At 39.5% G+C, this 24,086-nt stretch overlaps 1 protein-coding gene across 11 annotated transcripts in view; it reads left to right on the top strand.

Moving 5' to 3' along the window:
- The window catches only part of CELF2 (CUGBP Elav-like family member 2), a 456,142-nt gene that overhangs the window by 400,801 nt on the left and 31,255 nt on the right, over window positions 1-24,086 (top strand). For all 11 annotated transcript variants that reach the window (XM_039386308.1, XM_027728230.2, XM_039386268.1 and 8 more), the window contains 3 exons: window positions 355-513; window positions 2,813-2,876; window positions 11,892-12,026. In XM_039386308.1, coding sequence (XP_039242242.1) covers window positions 355-513; window positions 2,813-2,876; window positions 11,892-12,026 — 358 coding nt within the window. The remainder of the gene's footprint in view (window positions 1-354; window positions 514-2,812; window positions 2,877-11,891; window positions 12,027-24,086) is intronic.

Genomic DNA, 24,086 nt, shown 5'->3' with positions numbered 1-24,086 from the left:
AACAGACTGCAGACAAAGCATCACGTCCATCTCATCAGCGGTGAAGCTTAATTAAAGCGGACTGGTACACTTTGCTGTCTCTGGCAGCGATTTTGATAGCTGGAAGGAAAAGAGAGCCTGAGGAAAGGTGCTTTATAAAAAGAACCGGGGAATCAATAATTTCTTCATGGCCTCTTTTCCTAAGAACCTGAAAATCTTAGTCCTTGCAGTCCTACAAATGCCAGTCACAAAGAGAGGCTGAACGACCTGGTCGTGCCATTTCCAGTGGCCCTACAGGACATGGCTGAGCTCAGGGTGTGAGGATGACTCGGTGTGATTTAACCCTTCTGTCTTTCCTGATCTGTCTGACCACAGGGCTGCTCTTCGCCAATCGTGGTGAAGTTTGCTGACACCCAAAAGGACAAGGAGCAGCGGCGTTTGCAGCAGCAGTTGGCTCAGCAGATGCAACAGCTCAATACTGCCACTTGGGGAAACCTCACAGGTCTTGGAGGACTCACGCCACAATATCTAGCTGTAAGTTCATTGCAGAGGCGGTGGCTGTATTATACTGTATTTATTTTAGAACCGTGGTAAGCCATATAGTAAACTCCCTGCAATAAATTGCTAAGCCCTCCAGGATACGTAGTGTGTCTTCTGGGTATGTTTATCACATGGACTAGAAATAAATAACAAGGAATAGAAACCAGATAAGCATTTAGAGATGTGTCAGTGTTGTCAAAGGCAAGCATCTAAAGTACCCCCGTGCTGCAAAATAAATCATAGATTCATAGAAAGGCTTGGGTTGGAAGAGACCTTAAAGATTGTCTAGTTCCAACCCCTCAACCATAAATAAAATTTGATTTCATTAGTTTTATTGGGTTTTTGAATGTTAGAGTCTGGGTTTTATAGCTGGAATAAAATATAAGTTCTTCCTTAGGGGAGGACAGACAGGCAGCTCAGTATGGCCTACAGTAGAGGCCATATCTATATGGTGCAGCCTCTAAACTAGAATGTTGTAGATCAATCATCTAATTTTCCACATTTTCATTTGGGAATGGCTTTTTCTTTAATGCATGGTCCTGTCAATGCTAAACATGTGTGGTTCATACAGCCTCATGTATGAAAGTGAAGGTGGCCAGGAAAAGCCATTTATTTCTCATAAATTTAAAATTATATTTTCCTTGGTCCATTTGTAAGGTGAGAATGAGGTGTTAGCTGCTGTCCCTGCTGGAAAATCTGAAATCCACAGCCACCTGTCTTAGGTCATGGGTGGCCAAGAGAGACTGCCCTGCAGCTCAGCTGAGAGGGAGCCTCTGCCTTTTGTGGCTCTGGAGTTGAGACGTTTGGCTGAGGAGCTTTTGGATAACTTGAGAGTTCCTGATGCTTCTGAGTTAGACAAATAGAACCGTATGAAGTACAAGGCCAAGTGCCTTGTCCTGAACCTGGGTTGGGGCAATCCCAAGCACAAGTACAGGCTGGGAGGAGAATAATAGATCAAGAGCAGCCCTGAGGAGAAGGACTTAGGGGTGTTGGTGGATGAGAAGCTCAACATGACCCGTGGATGTGAGCCTGCAGCCCAGAAAGTCAGTCATGTCCTGGCCTGCGTCATGTCCTGGCCTGCATCACAAGAAATGTGACCAGCAGGTTGGGGGAGGTGATTCTGCCCCTCTGCTCTGCCCTCATGAAACCACACCTGAAGTGCTGCGTCCAGCTCTGGGTCACAGCTCAACGTAGGAAGGATGTTGAGCTGCTGGAGCGAGACTAGAGGAAGCCACAAAGAGGATCAAGGGGCTGGAGCACCACTCCTATGGAGACAGGCTGAGAGAGTTGGGGTTGTTCAGCCTGGAGAAGAGAAGGCTCTGGAGACACCTTAGAGTTTTCAGTACCTAAAGGGGTCTCCAAGGAGTTTGGAGATGGACCTTTTACTAGAGAATTTAGTGACAGGACAAGGGGTAATTACTTTAAACTGAGAGAGGGCAGGTTTAGACTAGGAAGAAATTGTTTCCTGTAAGGGTAGTGAGACACTGGCATGAGTTACCCAGAGAAGTTGTGGATGCCCCATCCCTGGAGCTGTTCAAGGCCAAGATGGATGGGGCTTGGAGCAACTTGGTCTAGTGGAAGGTGTCCCTGCCCATGGCAGGGGAATTGGAACAGGATGATCTTTAAGGTCCATTCCAACCCAAACTGTTCTAGGATTCTATGATTCTATGAAATAGATGTATCTGTATATATGTACCGGGTATGCATAAATACATAATTTGTGTGCGTACAGTGCTTTGGTATAGTGTTATAAACAGCAATTTACCCAGCAATTAAAAATATGTATTAATACTGAGGTAGGATAATTAATACTGAGATAGGCTAAATTAATATATACAAATACCAGTCTAATGAATATCTGTGTGCTTGATTCATAAAGATAATAAAAAAAAAACTGAATTCACAGAGGTGGGGGAGAATGGACTGTGATTGACAGAGATGAGTTATGGTAACTACCAGACTACAGAGGGTTGTAATTAGTCACACTATGTTGGTTTAAATAGATTTAACACCTGGTTGTTAAAAAGAATAAATTGATTAATTGTTTTAAAGCAGCCATGTTATTGAGTTTCCCTTGTGTCTCTGTGTTTCTTAATAGAGATTAGACATTAATATGGATTTACAGCATTGACTCTAGGGATGTTCATTCCAACAGCAGACAGAAGCAAGAGACTATATAAATGTAAAGGAAAGCAGAAATACTCCAAATGTGAAATGATAGCTCATTTTAGTTTTATCTTCATTTGTTGCATTACTGTCAGATAGATTGCTGTGTTGTGTTGTTCATTTGCAGCTTCTGCAGCAAGCAACTTCCTCCAGTAACTTGGGTGCCTTCAGCGGCATTCAGCAAATGGCCGGTGAGTTAAAAACCATTTCACTTTGCTCCAGCTATGTTTTGTATTCTTAAGCTATTGAATTCTGTACCTCTAATAATCACATTGTCGGGGGCGGGGGGCATGTTGTTTATTAAATGTGGCAGATGTATTGGCAGGGGACAGCTCGTGGTTCAACGTCAATAGAAACACTTTCTCCCCTCTTTCAGAACTGAAATTAAACCCAGTGCTCCCAGGTTGTGCAAACAGTTTGTCTTGCATTAGTCACCTGCCATTTGGCCAAAGTAACCAATTGTAAATTGCAGGAGAGCTCTTAGTCCCTGCAGCCGTGTCCTGCCCTATGAAAAGTGTCAGGAAAGCAACAGCAGGATTACATTCTAATTTCCAGTGAGATTTCTGTGTCCTGAAAAATCAAATTAATGGCATCCCTCAAACATTTTAATAATAGGTGGTGAGGAAAAATGTTCTGACCTTTTTAATGAAACCCAAGATTACAGGCCTACCTTCAGCATGAATTTTCAGGCTCCTTTTATAATCATGGAAAATTAACTGGGTGCCTTTTTGACTTTGGAACCCTAGTCGGCGAAATTACACAACAGAGATTTTATGTAAAAGTATAATCTTTAGTCTGGAGGAAAAAGAAGAAAGGAAGGAAAGGGGAAAAAAGAATCAAAGTGTGAGCGGATTTGAAAGCCAGCTAGTTGGAGGGTTTCTTAGTAATGAGCTGTGTGCCAGTAGTAACTGATGTGTAGTGATTAGCAAAAGGTCACTCCCACTGTGTGACCTACCATGCTGATATCCTAACTTAACATGATGCTAGAGAAGGCAGCATGTGCAGTAAATCAGAGCACAGATGCACATTATGCCTGCCGCGAGGAACTGTTAAAAAGCTTTTTTTTCTTGTTACAGGGGAAAAAAAAAAGAATCACAAAACCCCTAAATTGCTACATTAGTTTATTTTAATCATGAACCCACTGAATCAATGAGATACAACATTGTGCTTGCTTCATCATCATAAAACAAGGGCTAAAATATTCAGAAGTCTTTATGAACACCATTTTCTCATTCTTTTTTTATTCCTAGTCTTTTGCTTCTTCTCGTTCTACTTTGAATGAAGCCTGAAATTCTGTAACAAGTATAGATATACCTCACTGTATAGCTATACCCCACAGGTATTCTTTGCTCAATCATTATATTATGCCATTATTGCAGTGACATCAGAGACTAATGTGAACCTGCTGTCTGACAATATAAATTGGCCTACAGATGACAATATCTCTGAATTATTCTCTCTTCCTCAGACCTGCTGGCAGTGCTTGCTGCTTCTATTATGTTACACTTGCAATCTAGCATTTTTTTTCATCAAAAAAATGTATCTTAATATGATAAACAGAACAGAACGGGTCAGTAACAGTTTTATACTTGGCAGTTTTGGAAGTGGTTTTGAGCTCAGAGATTGTGTTTTAATGCTTTCATATTCGGTTAGGTCTACAAAATGAAAGAATTGAGACACCAAGGAAAAATAATGTGATATCTATCGCATTATGAGCACCTTAGAAGTTTTTGTTTGTCTGGTTTTCACTGGTAGTGTAGATTCACCTCTGTCTTCAAGAACTCTGTTGAAACTAAGGATTTTAGTCAAGTAACTTCAGGATGGGCTCTCAATCCATGCTGTGATTTATTCTCTGAAAATCATATGGTCTTGAGACGAGGAGAAAGTCATCTTAAGAAATCACAGTTGGCACATCATTGTTACTCGAGGGATATACCTTCTCGGCTACAAATTAGATTGCTAGTGCACTCATCTATGGGATAATTTAATGACTGACTGCCTTTCTTGGAAAAACGTATTTTATAGCTTATATTTATGTTATCAAAACAGCTTGAAGTTCACTCCTTTCTTTCCCCAAAACATGTAACTTAAATGTTTATGTTCAAGGTAAAATTATTGATACTGGATTGTTCTCTGAGCTGCACGTCTACATGAAAGAGCCAAAGACTAAGCACTATTTCATTGTTAGAACTGGGAGTTCGTGTTCTCAGAAATCAGGCAGTATTATGTCATGCAATGCATCCAATATTAACAATTTGTATATTATGTTTTGTGAAAGGAATAGAAAATACTCCTATGTCTGCAGCAAGAGCTTACATTACCCACTGAAGCTGTCTTTGAACACTTGTAAAGGCCCACAGTTTTTTAACTTAAGCTGTACAGGTTCATTTTACAAAAATTAATCTAACATGTAATTTTATATTGCATATAGTTTGCCTTTTGATATAACATTTCCAAGTGGGGAATAAAATCTAGACACAGTTGAGTAAGGTGCTAAAGAAGATCCATCATTGCTGCTTTCAAGTTCTTTGAACTTTGTGTTTGAGGGGTGCAACTTTTATCCTTGAAGTCAATGGGTGTGCATACCATGGAATTCAGACACTAAAAGTTTGATCAAAAGCCATGTGAGCCAAGGAAATTCCACTCTTACTTGCATGCCAGGGTTCTAGCATCTCTTTTGTGCTTAAATCTTGATGAAGTCATGGTTTGCTACATTAGGATTTCTGATAGAGCCACCCCCTTGTCCAAAATTAGGGCCCTTTGGTTCTGCAAGTATTTATTTGTATTGCTAAAGTTGTGTTGTCTTGGTACAAAACTAAAAGGACACAGCACACACCCCACTACACATGTGAAGAATTATTTGCTCTGCTCAGTGATATTATTTCTTGAATCAAAGCAAGTTTCTTTGCCAGCAGAGCGAAGACACTGGTCTTCAGTGTGGAGTTTTAAATTCCCTTTCCCTACTATTATGCCTCAATATGGTTAAAGTAGTTTTTGTGTTGCAAAAGCTGTGGTTCTTTGATTTTGGTGAAAGGAGTGGGATTTTTAAACATTTGTGATTCAAGAGTGTTGGAGTTTTTCTGTTTGTTTGGAAGTGAGAATACAGTCCAATGAAATATTGGGATTTTTCTCAAGAACTCAGTAAGATACAGACATTAAACACACAGCACCAGCTCTAAGGCAGCTGTAGCAGCCCACTGACCCTGCTATATATTTAGCATTTTGTGAAGTCCAAGCAAATTATGAAACCGTTCTAACTAAAATCTGAGATACTAAAATATGAGAGACAAAAAGTTGTAGATTACCATTTAGCTTTCCAAGCTTTAAGGTTCCACACTTAATTCCTCGGATTAGGTTTTTCTGACTTTTTATTAAAAAGAGATTTTAATGAAATCGTTTTATTTCATGAGTCAAGCCAAAGAAAACAATGTAAATATGTTGAGACTGGTAATAAATTTGGGAGAGTTGGCAGTGCTGCCTTTGGTGTTATAGTAATCCCGTGGTCCTGATGGGAGGCACCAACCCTTCCTTGCCAAACTCTGCTTCGTTGTCCTGTATAAAACATGAAAGCACATGCCATCCTCATGTGTATATTTTATAGTGAGCAATTCCTCACTTTTCCTCCCCTCCTCTGATATCTGCTCATGCTAATTTAAAGACAATGTTTCCTCTCACATACCTCTCCAGCCTCAGCGTCTAGCCTGCACTTTGTCTTTGGGGAAGGCTAATAATGTAGATGAATTACATTATGGGATTTGATTGTCTTACTTTAAAAGACAATGCAAGCTACATTAAGCACTAGCAACCTCTCAACCAAACAGAAGTTCCTCCTTCAAATATATACAAATTGCATGGAAAGCTTAGTTCAAAGGAGATTGATGTTGCTTGAATGTTTGCATTGAATTTGGCTGGCACTAGATCAGGTCCTAAAAGCTGCAGTTATTTAAGCCAATGAGCCTGTAAAGTACTATACAGACAGTATAAACAGGGAGGTTTACTGTTATTAGGGTGATTGTAAAAAATATTTCAGTGTTTTCAATATATAAAAAATATATGATCTATGAAGATTTTCTATTGTCCATTAATGTCAAATGTTTTGGCAGGAATAAATATTGGCTCATACAGCAATATTTCTATATGTGTGACCATTCAGGACATAAAAACGTGCAGTACTCATAAAAAACAGAAAGGGTATCTCTAAATTTCATTGAATAGACAGTGTATTTTGCTTCCTGAAGTTATACAGGAGGAGAAACCATGGTTTTGGCTTTTCTTCTTTGGCATTAAGATCCCTAAACCCTTTACAGCTGGGACTTTTCATATTTTTCCAATGTATGTTTTTTTTTTTCCAGTCCTTTCCAAGTTCTCTGATAGTTTGGTTGCATTTTGGGTTGAACTTCTGGCCCTTTCTGAGCCCAGTTCAATCCATTCCACCCTTCTTCTGCTACCCAAGCCAGATTTCCTCCTGTTGCAGAGTCTGTAGGACCAGATGGGTGAGAGAAACTCTGCAAGGTTCTGCTTTCTGAATATTTTCCTCTAATTGTTGGATTGGCTCAGTAGATCTGGAGGGACCAGTTGGAAGCCAGGACCATCTGCACAAAAGCTCTATACTTTTGCACTGGCCCAAGGATCCTTTATATCCTCTGACTCTTGCATGGCTTCATTCCAGCAAAACCATACTGAAGGAGGGTTTCTCCTGCTATGACCTCTTTAGGGATATCATATTAAAAGTAAAGGTCACTGAGAAACTGTTTCCAGCTCAGGGGAGATAGCTGTTTCTTAAAGATAACTACCAGTTTTGAAAATGTTGACCTCAGGGACCAAAAACATTGAGCTTTTGTAATACTAATTCCATTGAAAGTCCTAGTTAATTTAACACATACAATTAGCTTTTTTTTTTTTTCTTTTAGCTAATAAATTAAACAACTCTGTTTAGCATTTTTGGGGGAGGAAGAATTTGAAGCAAGTGAGCCTGTTCTCAATCCACATGTTATTCCTTCTCACAGGAAAAGGAGAGGCACCCTAAGAGTAAAACCAATGCTGAGCTGTTGATGAGATGCTTATTCAGGTGGTGAAAGTGCACGATATGGAAGCTTGGCCAAGTCTGGGCACAAGATCTGTAGCTCTCTCTTGTCTTTCCATAACCAGTAAAAAGAGGGTGAGGGGCTTTTTATTACCTTGGCTCCTCTGTGGAAGGAATTCATCCCACAGAACCTCAGCAGTTTGGAAAGTAGTCATCCTGTTTCCCTGCAATGTCAGCGAAGAGGGACTCACTCCCCGGCAGCGATTCATCCTAAAAGGCTGATGTTATCTATCTATTTTATAGATATTAGGAAAATATTATATATATATTAGGAAGAAATTCTTCACTGTGAGGGTGGTGAGGCCCTGGCACAGGTTGCCCGGAGAAGCTATGGATGCCCCATCCCTGGAAGTGTTCGAGGTCAGGTTGGATGGGGCTTTGAGCAACCTGGTCTAGTGGAAGGTGTCCCTGTCCATGGCAGGGGGTGAGAAGTAGTTGATCTTTATGGTCCCTTCCAACCCAAGCCATTCTATGCTTCTGTGATTCTATTTTAGGATCAGATGATTCATCCGCCCCCTCTCTCTTCTCAGACTATAGCAAGAGCCCGAGAGAGTAACTTTTATTAGAATTAAGTGAGATCAGATGAATCCTTCCCACTAGGATTGGAGCAGTTTCAACTGAGAAAAGCACACTTCTTGCCAGGATGTGTTTATAGCATATGTAACCTGAAAATGGGCTGAAATCCCACCTAAGTCAACAAATGGCTCTAGTGGGGTTGGAACTATGTGATCTTTAATATCCTTCCAACTCAAGCCATTCTATGAGTCTACGAACTTCCAGTTAGATTTAAGCATGTACTCTTAAAATAGGGCAGAATCAATGTGAATTTAAAAGTTGTTTTAAGGGCTTTGCTAAATCAAACTGTAACTGGTCAGGGTACCTCAAGCACTGTTCAGTTAAGCAGCTTTTCTAAAGTTAGGCAAAATATATACAGTTTGATGGAGGTAGTGCTCAGGTCCCCTGTGTATTTTAATTCTTAGAATATAGCTGGAATAACATTGCGCTCCACAGCTTTACACCCATTTGTACCATCAGCATCCAAAATGGCTGATGTCAGTGTCAGCAAATAGTTGCTTTTTGGCCTGGAGATGATAAATTTTACCTTAATCCACATTTTTTAAGCTGCAGTGAGGATTTAATTCAGAAGGAATAAATCCTAGTAATTGAGAAGGACAGAATTTCCAAAGAGAAAGAAGTCAAGTCAGTGAGAACTACTTATGAGCTATCAGATTTGGTTCTGATAATCACCACTGACTTTTAAATTCTCTGTGCATATGTTGTCACTAAATGTAGCCAGTGCCTTCCTTTTTTAGGAATTTGTTCAGCAAGCAAATCTCAGCTATTTCCTAATATGAGTTTATTATGGTTTTGGAAACCCAAGAGCTGATGAGGCCTAAGAAGTCTTCAGGAACGGCTTGTGACTCTGTTCCCTCCTCTACAAATACCCAATAATTTCAAATTTACAGTTATCAGAGGAGAAACGCTGCAGTGACTGAAACGAGGCAAATTGCTTCATTGTATGAAAGTTTGTGTCAGAGGCAGCACAAGAAGTTGTAAAATGTAAATCTCGTGCTCTCAAATTTCCCCGTGTTTTCACAGAACTGCATCTGTGACTGTGCAGCACTACAAAAATTTCCTGTGAATGTGCTAATAGGCCTTATGAGAATGTTCTATCACCATCCATCTGTCACTTTTTAACAGGCCTGATTGGCAAGCACTTGTAACAACTGACATCTGTTCTCGCTTATTGATATGTAGATTTATGGTAATTGCTGTGAACAATAAGACACAAAATTACCTAAGGTGAACATTAAATTAAATTTTCATGCCCCTATCCTTATAAATAATTTTTTTAAAAAATCTTAAGTTTCAAGCAAGACATACTGTGCATCTGTTTTGTACATAATTTAATTGTTTTTTTAATCTGCCAAATGACAAAATGAAAGTTGAATTTCCTTGCAATCTTGAATATTTGCCAAGCTGATAGTGCATTGGTAAATACATGTTATTAAAAATGGAATCAAACTGTATTGTGATTCTGGTTTTTTTAATCACTTCCCTTTAATTCCCAACATTGTCTCCATCATGAAGATCAAGAGTTATTCCGTACCCAGAAGGTTTTTTTCCTCTACGGCAGGATTTTCATTTTTCATGTGCAGCTCTGCCTATGAGGCTGTTCCTCAGTGTTAAGCAATTTGCATTTCTTCAGAGAGAGGTGCATTTGCTGAGTGAGCAGCACTTTCAAATAAAACCCATCTACTCATTTGCAGTCCAGCCCTCTTGCGGGATTTGGGACTGCTTTGAAAAAACTGTAGGATGTGAAATGTGTGCAGAGTGTGTGAAAGGGGAGAGAATGAGAAAGCAGATTCATCCCACAGAACTGTACCTCAGCTGCAGTTCAGTTGAACTCAAAATCCCCAGTTCAAAGCAAAGTACATTTTGGGAGTGGGACTTGAGAGCATTTGGCTTCCCTCCTCTGAGGTCATCCTATCAAGTGGGACGTTGATGCTCCTGACAAGTTGATGGGAGAAACCAATAAAGAGGGAGCAGAGATGGTAAAATGCCTGGGGAACATGAAACAGTGATGACAGGACTTATTTTTTAGATGTTTAAGCAGACAGAGGATCCTAAAAAGGTTGCATATTAAGTGATAAAACTGTTGACAAAATCAGCTCTAGAGCGTGCTGGGTGACAGTGTGTGCCATGAGCCCTTGCTGACAGTCACATTTGGGTGCTCTTGCTCAAGTGTGACAACAGCAAGGAGTCTTTTTTTCCCTCAGGCACCCAAGCTGACACCCTATAACATCTGCAGACCTGTTTTGTGGCCAGGGTCTTATAGTCTACAGTAAAACAGATCAGATGGGGAGACAACTTTGTCTCCACTGAGCTCTTGTTCATTCATCTTCTACGGGCATTGAACTCGTTTGTCAAATTGATGGGTTCTTCTTGTGTTTCCACAGGAAACATCCCACTATATTAAAAAAAAAAAAAAAAGATTTTGTGGGATGAGGCAATGATGGTATTTGTTTTGCATCCACATGGGCACAACAGTTGAATTTGAATTGCATCTTGCAAAATTGTTTGGGTGGGTAGTGTTTGAGAGAAGACTTATTTTTTAAGATGGTCATTAGCTTCCAAAAGAAACCTGAAAGAGCATTTTTGGTCACATAATTCCTCCAAGTGCACTGTACAGATTACAGACTAAGAAGGGCTGTATCTTGGATCAGCTAAAACCTTAACTCCTATAATTGTCAGTGTCACATTTTCAAAAGCACCATCTGAGCTGACTTTGGGTATTGACTGAGGCACAGACATTAGAACCTCAGCCAGACCAGGTGCTCACCTGAGGCCTGACCTGCCTGTTGGAACATGCTGTGTTAAAATCTAAATTAAAGCCCTTGCTATTTAAATGCCTCCATTTTCGAAGGTGCTCACTAAAATGCAGGTATATCTCCCCTGCATCTTCTAAAATAGTGAAGCAACAGATGACTGAGTAACTTGATATCACAGTCCAGAGCTTACAGCCCAAAAGTCCCAGCCTCAATGATGGCTCTGTGGTCAGGCTGATACTAATTTGATGTACTTAGTTCATATATGTTTTTAGAAATGAACTAGCAAAAGGAAATTGAGCACAATTATTGGTTACTGTGCAGTGTAACCTTAGTAGTTATGTTCAGAGGAGACATGGGAAACAAATTGTGTTCATCCCAATTATATGACCCTGTCCTGAATGTGTTTTAAATGTTAGTTATCTTCTTTACACCCCCTGTTGTGTCAGGAAATAATATTGCGCCTGGGCTTCACACAGAGTTTAAATGACTTTTAATTCTGCACTACCCTTACAGAAGAGGCACAAACCAGGTTTAATTTTCCTGAAGCATAGGCTGGTGCCTTAGCTGCATTTTCTCAACTCCAAGGTAGAGAAGTGAGAGATACCGTTCAGGAAGTGAAGGAAGTGGTTCCAGAATATAGATGTCTTGGGAGTGAGAAGAATTGAGTTTCTTGGCAAGGCACACCCCAAGCTCCACATCCATTAACTATTTTCATTATGATGATGATTATGATGATGATGGTGATGATGATTATTACCTGTTTTAATTAACCCTATTTCTTCTCCACATAGGCATGAACGCTTTACAATTACAGAATTTGGCAACTTTAGCAGCCGCAGCAGCCGCCGCCCAGACCTCAGCTACCACCACCAATGCAAATCCTCTCTCCACAACGACTGGTGCTCTGGGAGCCCTCACAAGTCCCGGTAAGAGCAGAGTGCTTGATTTCAACATGGGAGTAAATTGGAACGTGAGAGTTAAAATGGTGATTCCATGTTGTGTTTAGGTTCCACGCCCACATGCATTCTGGAGACCCTTTAATTACTGAATACATTTCTGTTGCTGTTGTTTTTAAGGAAATAACTACTTTTTCAAGTGATCTGATGTGGACATGTTCACCTTTCCTGAGTCATTTCAGGGGCCATTAAAGCCTAACAGACCCATCTCACAAAATTTTGTGTGAAAACTGCAATTGCATGGGAAACTTAAACTAAAATTAACTTTTCAGGAAGACTTCAGAACATGACCAAATTCTTCCTGTCCTACAGAAAAATCAACTCAGGTGGTTCTGAGAGGCTGATCTTTGATTCCCAGCACATGCTGGGAATTGCCTTTACCCATCATGGTGAAGACATTCTCTCCTTTTTTTCCTTCTATTTTTTTACTGTGGCTCAACTGAGCTTTCTTCTCATCCTGAGTATACAGTCACAGAAGTGATATCAGATGCACAAGGAATACACAGACAAAAGACTAGTCAAAAGACAGCTTTATGGGGGGAAAAAGGGACAGGATAAGAGGTGGGGATGCCTCCATGACCACCCTGTGGACTTCCAGCCATGAATGTCTGATGTCTGCAAAACCCTAGAGAGAAATCAGGGTAAATTCAAACTTCAGTAACACTTCAGCAACACTTCAGCATCTCCAGAATCCAGAGAGAGAGAGATATTGATTCAGTGCAGTTACTCTGGATTTACAGTGATGTAACTGAGTGGAGAATCTGGCCACTTATCGTTACATAAAGGCTGCAGGGTGTAATTATTTGCATCATGAAGTGTGTTTATTGCTGTTCTAAAAAACATTCATATTATTTTAGACACCACTAAAGAACGTTTGTGTTTCATCTTGTTTAAGTGTGTATTTATTCCCCGTGAAAAAGTAATTCATGGCAGACGGTTTGAGCTCATCAGTAAGGAAAACAGCCTTCACTGCACAATAGAACTGGGACCGAGTGTGGTGCCGGGTGTTGGCACTGGCCAAGGCTTTCCGTTATATTGCAGTTTTATTGTTTGTTTGGGACAGAGGTTAATACCTAGTTTGTGCAGAATTTTCCTGTTTCTGGCATGAGCCTCATTTCGACCTAAAAATAATATTTAGTAGCAACATCTCTGAGAGGCAGGTTGGGTGAAAATAATTTGGGCTTGCTGATATATGTATATATGTATTTTTGAACCTGAGCAATCTCTCCCCTCCGTCCTGGAGCTGGGACTTAACGCTTTGCAAAAGGCTAGTCCCAGTGTCAATGTTTCCACGTTACTCCTGTCTAAATGTCACCCATTTACAGAAGCAGAAATGTTGCATTTCATGGATGTTCTGTGGTATCTCTGTAGTTTAGCTGTTAAATGTCTGAGCAGCCTGTCCTCCCAAAATGCACTCAACATACCTTGATCCATACTGACAAGACTTCTCGGTGTTCGGTGCTATGGTGCAGAGGGGCTGCAAATTAACTCTTTTTTAATCATTGCTGCTCTGCAGCAAAGTGGCACCAGAACATTCCTGTCATGCACTTTGTCTTGCCATGTCAGCACAGAGCTTGGACTCAACCTTAAGGTCCACATTTGCATCCTTCCCTCTCCAACACAGTTTTCTTATCCAACCTGGCTGACTTGCTGTTCCCTCTCTTAACATGGTCTTGAGGCTCCTTGAGTACCTGGAAAGTGTTTTTATCTGATGTCCAAGTCTGCAGAGGCCGTGATTAACCAGGTACTTCAGCTGGGCTGGGCAGATACATCAGCTTTGTATTGCTCAGGGTGGTATTGTAGAGCAGGCACCAGGTTTTTTCCAATGAGATTAAAGATTTTGGCTAACACATTGAACTTGTTATTTTCAGAAATTTCTGGATATTTAGCCTTTGAAATAGTGTATTCAGTATGCCAGTTGATTTTGAAAGTCTTATAGATAGTATCTGTACACAATTGTTTCTAATATTAGACATTTTGGTGTGCCAAAGAAAAATGTGTATCTAATAGATCCACTGACCTATTTATATTGCACAACCAACCTAAAATGCAGCCTTATTAAAATGTTCTTCAGTTTAACCTTCCTTATTTGGTTCCACATTCCTCACCCTGTTAAATATTTTGTAAACCTGAATAATATCTTCAATGATCCTCCTCTGCTCTATGGAAAATGAATTTAGTTTGATAAAGCTTTTCATAGTATCTCAAAGAATTGCCACTAAAGCTTGAGATACGTTGGCAGAAAACATTTAAATCTGACTTTTAGTGTGTGGATGTTTGGAGGCCTTGAGGATATTTTTTTGGTCTAGTTTTCTTTTAATAGAACACTTCAGTTTGTTGTGTTTCATAAGCGTAAATTATTTTGTCTGATTTCAAAGCCTGCACTAAGCTCAGGAAGAAATGTTTGTGTCTCTCCAGATAATGTATTAAATTAATATTTCTCAGTTGAGAAAACAGTCCAAATTTAGGGCAGTGCAAAGGTAGATGCTTAAATGTAATCCTTTGCTTGATGCTGTTAAAGGCAACATACTGCACAGAACTGGGGTGGGCATAAGTGTGTGTTTCTAGTATGTTTTAAACCATGGCAGCCACATAAATCTTATCCATGTCTCTACCCAGATATAACTGTGTCTTTCCTGAAGGTTTCTCCTGAATCAATCTTTGACCAAGAGCTCTTGTTCCGTCCTTTGAAAATGTGTCATAAGAGCCCCAAAAAGTGGTTATTTCAGTTAAAATTCATCTTGAGGCCTGATTTTACATACATTATATTTAGCAACCTTCGGTGCATCAAACTAGTACAGAGAGGATAATGGTGAGACCAACTTTGATGCATTGGCAACACAGAAAAACAGGCCAGGAAGTGAGGAACGAACAGGACATCTGATATTTGAGGATTTCCAAACAAATTAAACTCCAATGATCTTTCCCTCTTACATTCTGACTAAATAACTTTGACCGCAAGAGAGTCTAAGGACACTCATTCTCCTCCATGTGCTGAATACTTTCTCTTATGCTTGAAAGACTATTCATTCAGAAAGAACAGAGACAATACAATCCCCCAAACTATTAATTTTTTCATAATTGTAAATTTATAATTTCAATTTTGCATACCCATGGAAGTCTCTCCCTACAGCATTGTTAGAAATGATTTTTTAAAAGCCTTTGCTTAAAAAAACATGAAAGATTAAGCTTTCATTTTAGTAAAAATCCCCTCAGGCAATAAATAGGTTCTTTTGTCTCTTGGCCCTGGAAAAAAAATTAAAATGGTTTAAATTGCCTATGGTTAAAGTAACTGTTTCTTGCAATTATCAGATGGTAGTGAATAAAAATTAAAATGAAATCATGAAAGACTAAAAGCCAGGTAAATGCATATTATGTCTTTCATGAGTTTCTCATGGGTCTTTTGAAGACTCATTTAATCATGTTTCTTGTCTTTTATTTTGATATGATAATTGTTTCCTTTATTTACTTTAATCACCTCTATTTAGTTAATTAATTCTTCACTTTATTTTCTCTTCACTTGCTTAGGATACTTTTTTCTGTTTTAAAGGGAGGTACCAGTAGTATTTCATACCGTTTTAAAGGCAGGTACTTGTAGTATTTAGTAAAACAAGGAGTTGGGCTGGGGTAGCTTTTACCTGACTCCAGGTTGTCTGATCCAGTTCGTCTCAATTCCTTTTTGCTTGGGCCTTGGAATTTTGCATTTCTTGTTAACTGGGAAGGGATTTTGGAGGGACTCTCTCAGCTGTAGATATCCACGCTGTAAATTTCCCAGTTTGGGCAGGATGAACCTCAGCCAAATGTCAGGAACCTTATTCTCTCTTCCAGAGACTGTCCTCGACACGTCCTGCAAATGGATCACTGAGCAAAGAGCTTGCAGGGAGGCTGCTATTCCAGAGCTTGCAGAGATTTAGGGTTCATTCAGTGGGTGGTGGGAAGGCCTGGAGGTGGATATGAAGGAGGGACATACAAACTCAGGATCAAAGTATCTGCCTCTAACACCATCTGACATTTAATTTGCCTCAGTTGACCCACTACCCTAATTTTCCCAAGGATAATAACGTGTATTTTGACTGTCCTGGGTGGTACAAGATTAATACAGCTCTGTAAAACATGGACCAGTCAGAGCAGGCTGGTGAAAGCCACGTCCCATCAAGGTTTGAGTATCTCCAAGGATGGAGATTCCACAGCCTCTGTGAGCTCATTTCAATTTTGTGTCTTAAAATTCATACACAAATGTTTTTTCAGTAGCCAGTAGGGAAGCCCTTCTATGTGCAAATGAAGAGACGAAACATCTAATTATATATCCAAATTTATCTGCATGAACATACACAATATAATTTCTGAGCTGTGGGGGGATAGAATTGCTAAACCAGAAGTTAATTCAGTTTCAGACTTGGGAGCCTTCATTTTCCATGACATTTTCATGATTATTTGATTCTCTAAACTATTATTTATTCACACAGCTGAACTAGATATTCATGCTTCAGTAAAAAACTCTTTAGGTTTATCTGCTCTGTAAACCTAAGAGGAAATATTTCTGGAAAAAACCCCAAACTGATAGTGTAGACTTTTTTCTTCTAATGACCTCTTAAAATCCAGCCCAGCTTTTGTCATCTTGTATCAGTATTCAGCCATTAGCTCTTATGTTGAAAAGAAGTTCTCCTAAGTCTAAAAATACTCATTTTCAGACGGATGCTGACATTGAAGAATAACAGCCCCAAAAAACAGAAGACTGTGAAGTATAGAATAAACTGAAAAAAAGGAAAAAAGATTACACTGCCTGTCCTGTAAGAATTAATTCATTCTTTCCCTCTTCTCAAAGCAGAGAATTATAACTTCTAGCTATGATCCATGGCTCATTATTTTCTCTGCCCCCTAATCTGGGATGAGGATTGTCTTTGTTAGTTGAAGGTGTTCATGTTGTGAACACAGTTGTCAAAATGTTAGAAATTTTATAGAATATACAAGATGCTTCAGCTGAGAAGCAGTGACGAATGTTCAAATACTCATTCTTAGAAGATTTGCTTTTTGTTCACTTCAGTACAATACGTTTTTCTCCAATCAGCGGTGCAAGGCTGCCACTGTGACATTTTGTTAGAGGCCAGTGCACCCACTGAGATAGCTGTGATTCGCTTCCAGGATGATGCAAAAATAATCCTACCAGTAGGTGTGTAGGAAGGTCTGACAGTTTGCTAAAGAATGAAATGAAGTAGTTGTCTCATGTTGGAAAAGATCGGTTTAAAATGCGGAATGGCACTCGTCACACTGTAGTAACAATTTGATTATTTTTGTACCATTTCATGTGGAATTAATGCAAGTTCCATTATTGTAAAGTCATTTAAAATAAGCTTTGCTAGTTTTGCAGAACATAGAAAACTTCCCAAGTATAACTGTTCATTATTTTTAGTATAAAGATACAGTTGATAAATATAACACGTAGCTTAAATAAAGGTTTATACATTATACATCCAGTGCACATACTTAAACATCCCAAGTGTATGTTTTTAAATTTTGTATTTAAATCTAATTATAAAATTAGCACCCTTATCTTAGTGCTTGGAGGACAGAGAAGTGCAATGCCTTAACCCTGATCTCAGCACCAATTTTTTGGAAGTATGTGTTTTCAAGGAAGCTATGGAAGAAAATCTTGCCTTAGCATGCCCACCTCCTGTTATTGGACTACATAGGTATGTGATGAGAGAAATAGTCAGCTGGTCTTACCCACATGGTGTTAAGTTTCTGAGTCTGTGGTTAGTCTTCTAAATAAGTGAATTGACTTTCACTGCTCTTAGTGCCCAGAGATTATGCTACTTCTTGGAGAGATATATTGGTACTAAGCTCATCTGATAATTAGGTCACCCTTAAGCAGGCATGCAAACAGGAATTGGAGCCAAAAATAGGAAACTGGGCATGTATTTTTGACCTATATTTGTATTTTTAATAATGCTTCAAAATGTCTTAAATTACTGAAGAAGAAAAGAGTGTGAATTGTGGCTAAAAATCTCCCAGAGCCCCAGTACAGTAAATGGAGAGGTGAATGGTGATGGATTCCCATGGACCCTCCCTGGTACAGCACTGTGTCTCTTCCTGCTCTCCCTTTTGGAAAAATGAGCCAGTGATAACCTGAAGGATGCTGATGGCAGCAGACAGTCCATCAGTTTGGGATGCCTGACAACTGCAGAAGGAGTCATTTTGCCAAAGTTCCCTTATCTGTTTTAGAATCAACATTATCAATTTATAAATATTTGGCACAGAGATCTCCAGGTGTTTCCTCAGAATTGCATAAATGTCATTGTATGCAGTCAAGCATTGTGCTGGCTAATTCTTCAGGTTTGTTTTTTGCCTTTTTTTTTTTTTAGGAAACAACATATAGTACTAAACCATGGATTAGTAGGATCTAATTCAACAGGAGACATGTTTGTTTTTTAAACATTAGTACATTATCATCTTCCTAAAGTATTAAATCCATTGCCTTAGCACATTTCAGGATTTACTTTGCTTGTAGTATACAAATAATACTTATAATACATTATATTTTGTAAGTGTCTCTCTACCCCACCTTAATCTCTATTTCAAGCTACAAGAATCCCCCTTTGTATAAAAGGCTATTTTTCTTTCCATTGGAAGCACTATTTCAAGTTCATTCAGAGTTGCTTTCTACTAAAGAAACATGATAGTATCAGCTTGCCTACACACGTAGATATGTGAGCTTATATATAATATATTTTACACAAAGTACCAAGCCCAGAAAATGCTGCAGTTCATAATATCCAGGAAATAATGTGAATCTTAGAAAAATTCATGCATTTGAAGGAGCATTCACCTGTTTCAGGTTTACTACTGCCAACACTGTTCTTTTACCTCTACTCAGTTTTGTGTGTGTCCATGGATAGTCCTGGTCCATTTCCCTAAGGCAGGATAATTAGAAATAACAACAACAACAACAATAATAATAATAATAAATGTCTTTAACCTAATTCTTTCAGCATTCTCTCAAAAGAACTTATTTGTTTGAATATGGGGCTACTGATTCATTTTATGCATTGGCCAAACAAAAATATCTGCAACATTTGCATGTGTTTAAAACCAGGTAAGATAAACCCTCAACTGCCTTTGCTGTGCACAGGACAAAAATGTGCAATATGGATGAAAATAACCAGTGTCACATTAAGCTATATATGACTTTACAAATGGGTCTGCAAAGGACCTGGCTGGGTAATTTTACATTAGGCAGGCTAATCCTCGAGTTCTGCGGCTTACAGGGGTGAATGACTGTATCCTGTGGATGTGCTATTACAATAAGGTTGTACTTGCACACCCCACTAAAAATCCCTTCTTCCATGGAAATTATTATTCATGCACTTTTGGGATTCATAACTCCTTTAACTGCAGGCTCAGATTTTCAGTATACAGTTATCTCATCTCTATTCTGAAATACCACGGATAGGACTCCTAAGTGTCTGAAGTAAACAAGTCTTTTAGAAACATCTTGTTGCAGTGGGAAGACAAACAACCCCCAAGGATTTTTTTTCCTGATCTTAAGACAGATGTATGAGAGAGGTGAAAAAGAAGATGAATCAGGCCATCCTCTCCTAGGTACTTGAATTTGAATTGCTGTGTATGCATGTGGTTAGTACTCAAACAACAAAGACATTGGTTACCTTGAACTGTAGCCTTGGACTCTACCGACACTCAGTTTTTTTATGGAGAGAGAGAGAGAGATGCTACTGCTTGTTGTTTGTCATTGGTTAGTGCTGAAAGTGTGTGAAAGATGTTGCAGGTACATGGGGGGCAATGGGGAGGAACCTGTACTCCAGGCAGGAGATCCTGGCCTCAAGCAGAGCCTTATTGATTCTAGATCAGAAATTCTTCGGAGAGTGATTTAGGAGTGGCTGTATGCTGAAGTGGCTCCACATGGAGGTCATTTCAGCATCGGGGCATGAGTCCCGGAGCAATAGCTCGCTCCAAATTGTGTGAGATAGCAGTAATAAACATGAGAGCACAGCTGGAAGTTCCCTGTAGAAATGGTTTTGATGTGAACTCAGTGGTGCATCAATGAACATAGCCACAGCCCTTGGCCCCGCTGAGTAAAACAGAGTCATAAATGCTCAGTAATTGTTCTTTGTTTTCTTCATATTGTGGTGATTCAATTTGGTTTGATTTCAGTAAAGAGTTACAGTTGGAAATATCTAATGGTCAGCTATGAAGTTTAACTCAAGTCAGTTCATTGTGCCTTATTATTCTCTTCCCAAGCCTCTCTAAAGTACTTCCTACCCAAAACCAAAGGTGATTTATCACTGTGCTCTACTGGGGAGAATGCACAGTATGTTGGAGGCACAGTGCTGAAGTACAGCTTGTAGTTTCCACTGGAGGTGGATGGTCTTCACTGAGCAATGCATTTCAACAAAACAGAAGCATCAGTGTGGAGTTGGCCCAGAATATTAACTGCTTTTTACTCTCTCTCTCTCTGTCTTCATAATGTCACAGGAAAATATACCCTTAAACACCAAGATTCACAAAACCAACCTAGATTCACAAAGACATGCCCAATCAATAAACCCTTGTTTGTTAAAATACCTTCTGTTACACAGATAGGTTTGGAGGAAATTTATGGGACAGAAGACTAGAAAACTACAAAAATAACGAGCTGATAGGTTTGTCTTCCATCCCTGTAGTCCTTCTGTATGTTCTCTCTTTTCCTCCTTCTTTGCACTGCTGTGGCAGGTTCATAGTCCATTGTAATTTCAAGACAATCATAAATATCAAGTTAGGTGTTAACATAAATACTATAAATTATTAAAATAAGTGACCCTGATTTTCACTTCTCCCAAGCTCACCAAGCTCCCTTAACTTTCAAAGACCCATGCACTACTGCATAGTACAGATATATGAGTCTAAAGTTAAGCTCCAGTTCTTGAAGACCTTGGCTTCTGAATTCATAAAGAATTTGAGTGAATTCGTTTACCTCTTTATGTTTTATTTTTTTTATTCTTGTATAAGTCAATCTACACAAAGGACTTTGTAAACTCTAAAGCTATTTTCAGAAAGACAGAACAAAATATCGCAATAGGGAAAGACTCCTTCCTCTCCTTCTCTCCTGCTCCCTCTCTGTCGTGCTTACTCTCATTTGCACATGCATGCACACAGATACACAGAAGCCATCGGATACTGAGTGGATGATGTTCTCCCCTCCTCCTTTGCTCACTACTGCTTCTCTTTCCCTGTTCCTCGAGAAGATATGAACAATCTTTCACAGGAACAGTTCACCTGTGAGCAATGAAGAAGTAGAGGGACACTGACTTATTTGAGAAAGGCTGTGCTATTGGTATATGTCTTTCTATATTGTCATTCTTGTTTCCCCCGACTCTCTCTTGCTCTCTTGCTTTTCTGGTGCTCTTTCCCTGGAGTGCATCTGTCACTTTCATTTTATTCTATCCAAGCACTAGCAGAGCACTTAAACTTACTAGAATCTTCTCTTTGACATGTCAGACAGCACTTCCAAGGTACCAGAAAATGTTGCTTCTTTCCCTACAGCAGTGGCAATGTGTTTGTCAGAGGACCTTATGGAAAATAAACCACTCCAGGCCAGGAAAATCCACTTCTCCTTTGCCAAAAAATCACCCTGAGAAATAGAACCAGTGCATGCTGGTACTGTTAGCAAGGGGGAGACCACCAGTTTGTGCAAGGGTGAATGCTCAGATTGGCTGGAGATCACTGTAAAGGGCAGACAATTTAATGCCAATCACACAAGCTAGTTAGATTAGAATACTGATGAGCCCTAGTGAAAGGCCAACTACATCTTCTTTTAGCAAAAATATTAAAATGCCCCCATTTCTCCCACCTCCCCCTCCAGATTCTCCACAAGAATAAATTAAAACTTGGAGGTGTGGTTATTATCACAGAATAATTAGACCCCATGGGATTAGAGACACTCAACGTTTGTTAATGCCCCTGGGTTGTGATTATCTAATAATGATGATGCCTCTGTCATTGCTTAATTATTCTTCCCCTTTAAAATGTTCCTTCAGCAGTCAGAGCCCGTAGTGTGCTCATTTCAGACAGAAATGCCGCTGCAAATTCCTGAGAGCAATGTCACATGGGCACTGTGATTGACTTACCCACTTCTCCCCCACACCCATGTTTATAATCCTCATTTCATAAGCTCCAGCATTACTACATTTGAATAATTCCCCTTTTCCATAAGACATTTCATTTGTGTGTTTAGGAGAAGGTTTGGGTCCTCCATCTCTTCAAAATCACCAGGTAGTGTTAGTGCTACATAAAGAAAACAAACCTTAATCAATTGATCTTAAATATGTAAGATCAGACCTGGCCAGAATCCCACATAACTCCAGGTCAGTAGTCCAGATTCCCAGCTACATAAGAGCCTCCTACAGCTGAGTGCTGTTCATCTCTGTTTAAGAGACTACAACAGCTAAAATAAGATGTTATAAATCAGGCCAAAGTTTGAAGCTTTGCACAGCCTTTTGTCCAACACAGCTGAACTTTGTCCAATATCTTTAGTCTTTCACTCAGGTCAGCAGGTGTTCATTGTGTTTAGATACAGTTTGCAAGACATAGTTACAAACATCATTGGTTTTTGCAAGTGAAGATTAGAAAGAAAACAGAGAACGCAGCCTTAATCTGATTATCCTGAAATCCAGTGTTGTCTCTTAGCTTTATTATCCCTTTTGGACTAAGCAAGGGACAAAGGCATATTATGTTTACCCAAGAGATTTTGTGTAGTAAACAAAGATTTTAAATTCAGCTTGCTAAAATTAGAGATTTCTACTTCGGGTTTAATATTTCTTTTTCTTTTTTCCTTATAATTCTCTTATAAAACCCGTATAATTTTTTTCTATGTCACTGACTGGGGAGCTGTTAAAAGTATTAAAATAATTTTTTCTTTTTTTTTTTACTGACTTTGCTCGCTTTGTATAATTTCTTCATATCTTTTATTTACCACCTTCTACTGTGATTTTATTTTCTGTTGTGCATTGCTGAATCTGAGAGGAATCTAAAATCTCAAGGAATCATCCAAAGTCAGAACCCCCTTTTGTTAGATGTAGATCTGACCCTGGAAATCTAGCGCATGCAATGTAGTTGTGGCAGCCTAGAATCGGAGTTAGGTGGCATATTCAGTGTCAAACTCTGTTCCTGTAAACAGACCCAAGAACAGAAGCCAGATCTGTTCGGTTTTCTGCCACCACATCTTCGTTCTTCAGCCTTCTTTCATTCTGCCTTAGTCTGACCTGACTTTTTCTACTTTTCTGCTACACTGTTCTAATTCCCATAGAATAATTGAGGTTGGAAGGTCCCTTGGGAGGTTTGTAGTTCAACCCCCTGCTCAAACCAGGGTCAGATGGGAGGTGAGATCAGGTTGTTTAGGGCTTGATCCAAATGAGTCTTGAAAACCTCCAAAGACACGGATGGGACAATCTGGGTAATTTGTTCCAGTACTTGACAATCCTCACAGTGCAAATGATTTTACTTATATCTGAACTGAACCTCACCTTTTTCAATTTACCTCTCATCTTCCCAGCATGTACTACTGCTCTGTGTAGTGGATGACCTCCTTTGTAAGTACTGGGAGGCTGATTTAGGTTCACCTGAAGCCACATCTCCTCCAGCCTGAACAAGCCCAGCTTGTTACAGGATGAGTGTCGAAGCCCTGACCAACTTGCTGGCCTTCTACTGAACTCCCTCCACCTGATCAATGTTTTCCTTGCAATGAGGAGCCCAAATCTGGATATAATACTTAGATGTGATGTAACAAGCGCTGGGTAAAGAGGAAACATCACCTGGATCTCCTGGCTCATCTCCTATTTCACAGTCCAAGATGCTGTTTGCTTTGTTTGCTGCCAGTGCATGCTGCTGGTTCATGGTCACCTCCCACCAAGAACCCCCAAAGTCCTTTTCAGCAAAGCTTCTCCCCAGCCCATCCATCCCCTGCTGTGTTATTGAAAAGGATTATTCATCCCCAGGTGCAGGAATTTACATCTGTCCTTGCTAAATGCATAAGGTTCC

This window comes from Pipra filicauda, unplaced genomic scaffold, assembly GCF_003945595.2.
Source record: "Pipra filicauda isolate LSUMZ 115617 unplaced genomic scaffold, ASM394559v2 scaffold119_size3216105_pilon, whole genome shotgun sequence".
Classification (NCBI taxonomy): domain Eukaryota; kingdom Metazoa; phylum Chordata; class Aves; order Passeriformes; family Pipridae; genus Pipra; species Pipra filicauda.
This window is presented reverse-complemented; position numbering and strand designations above follow the sequence as displayed.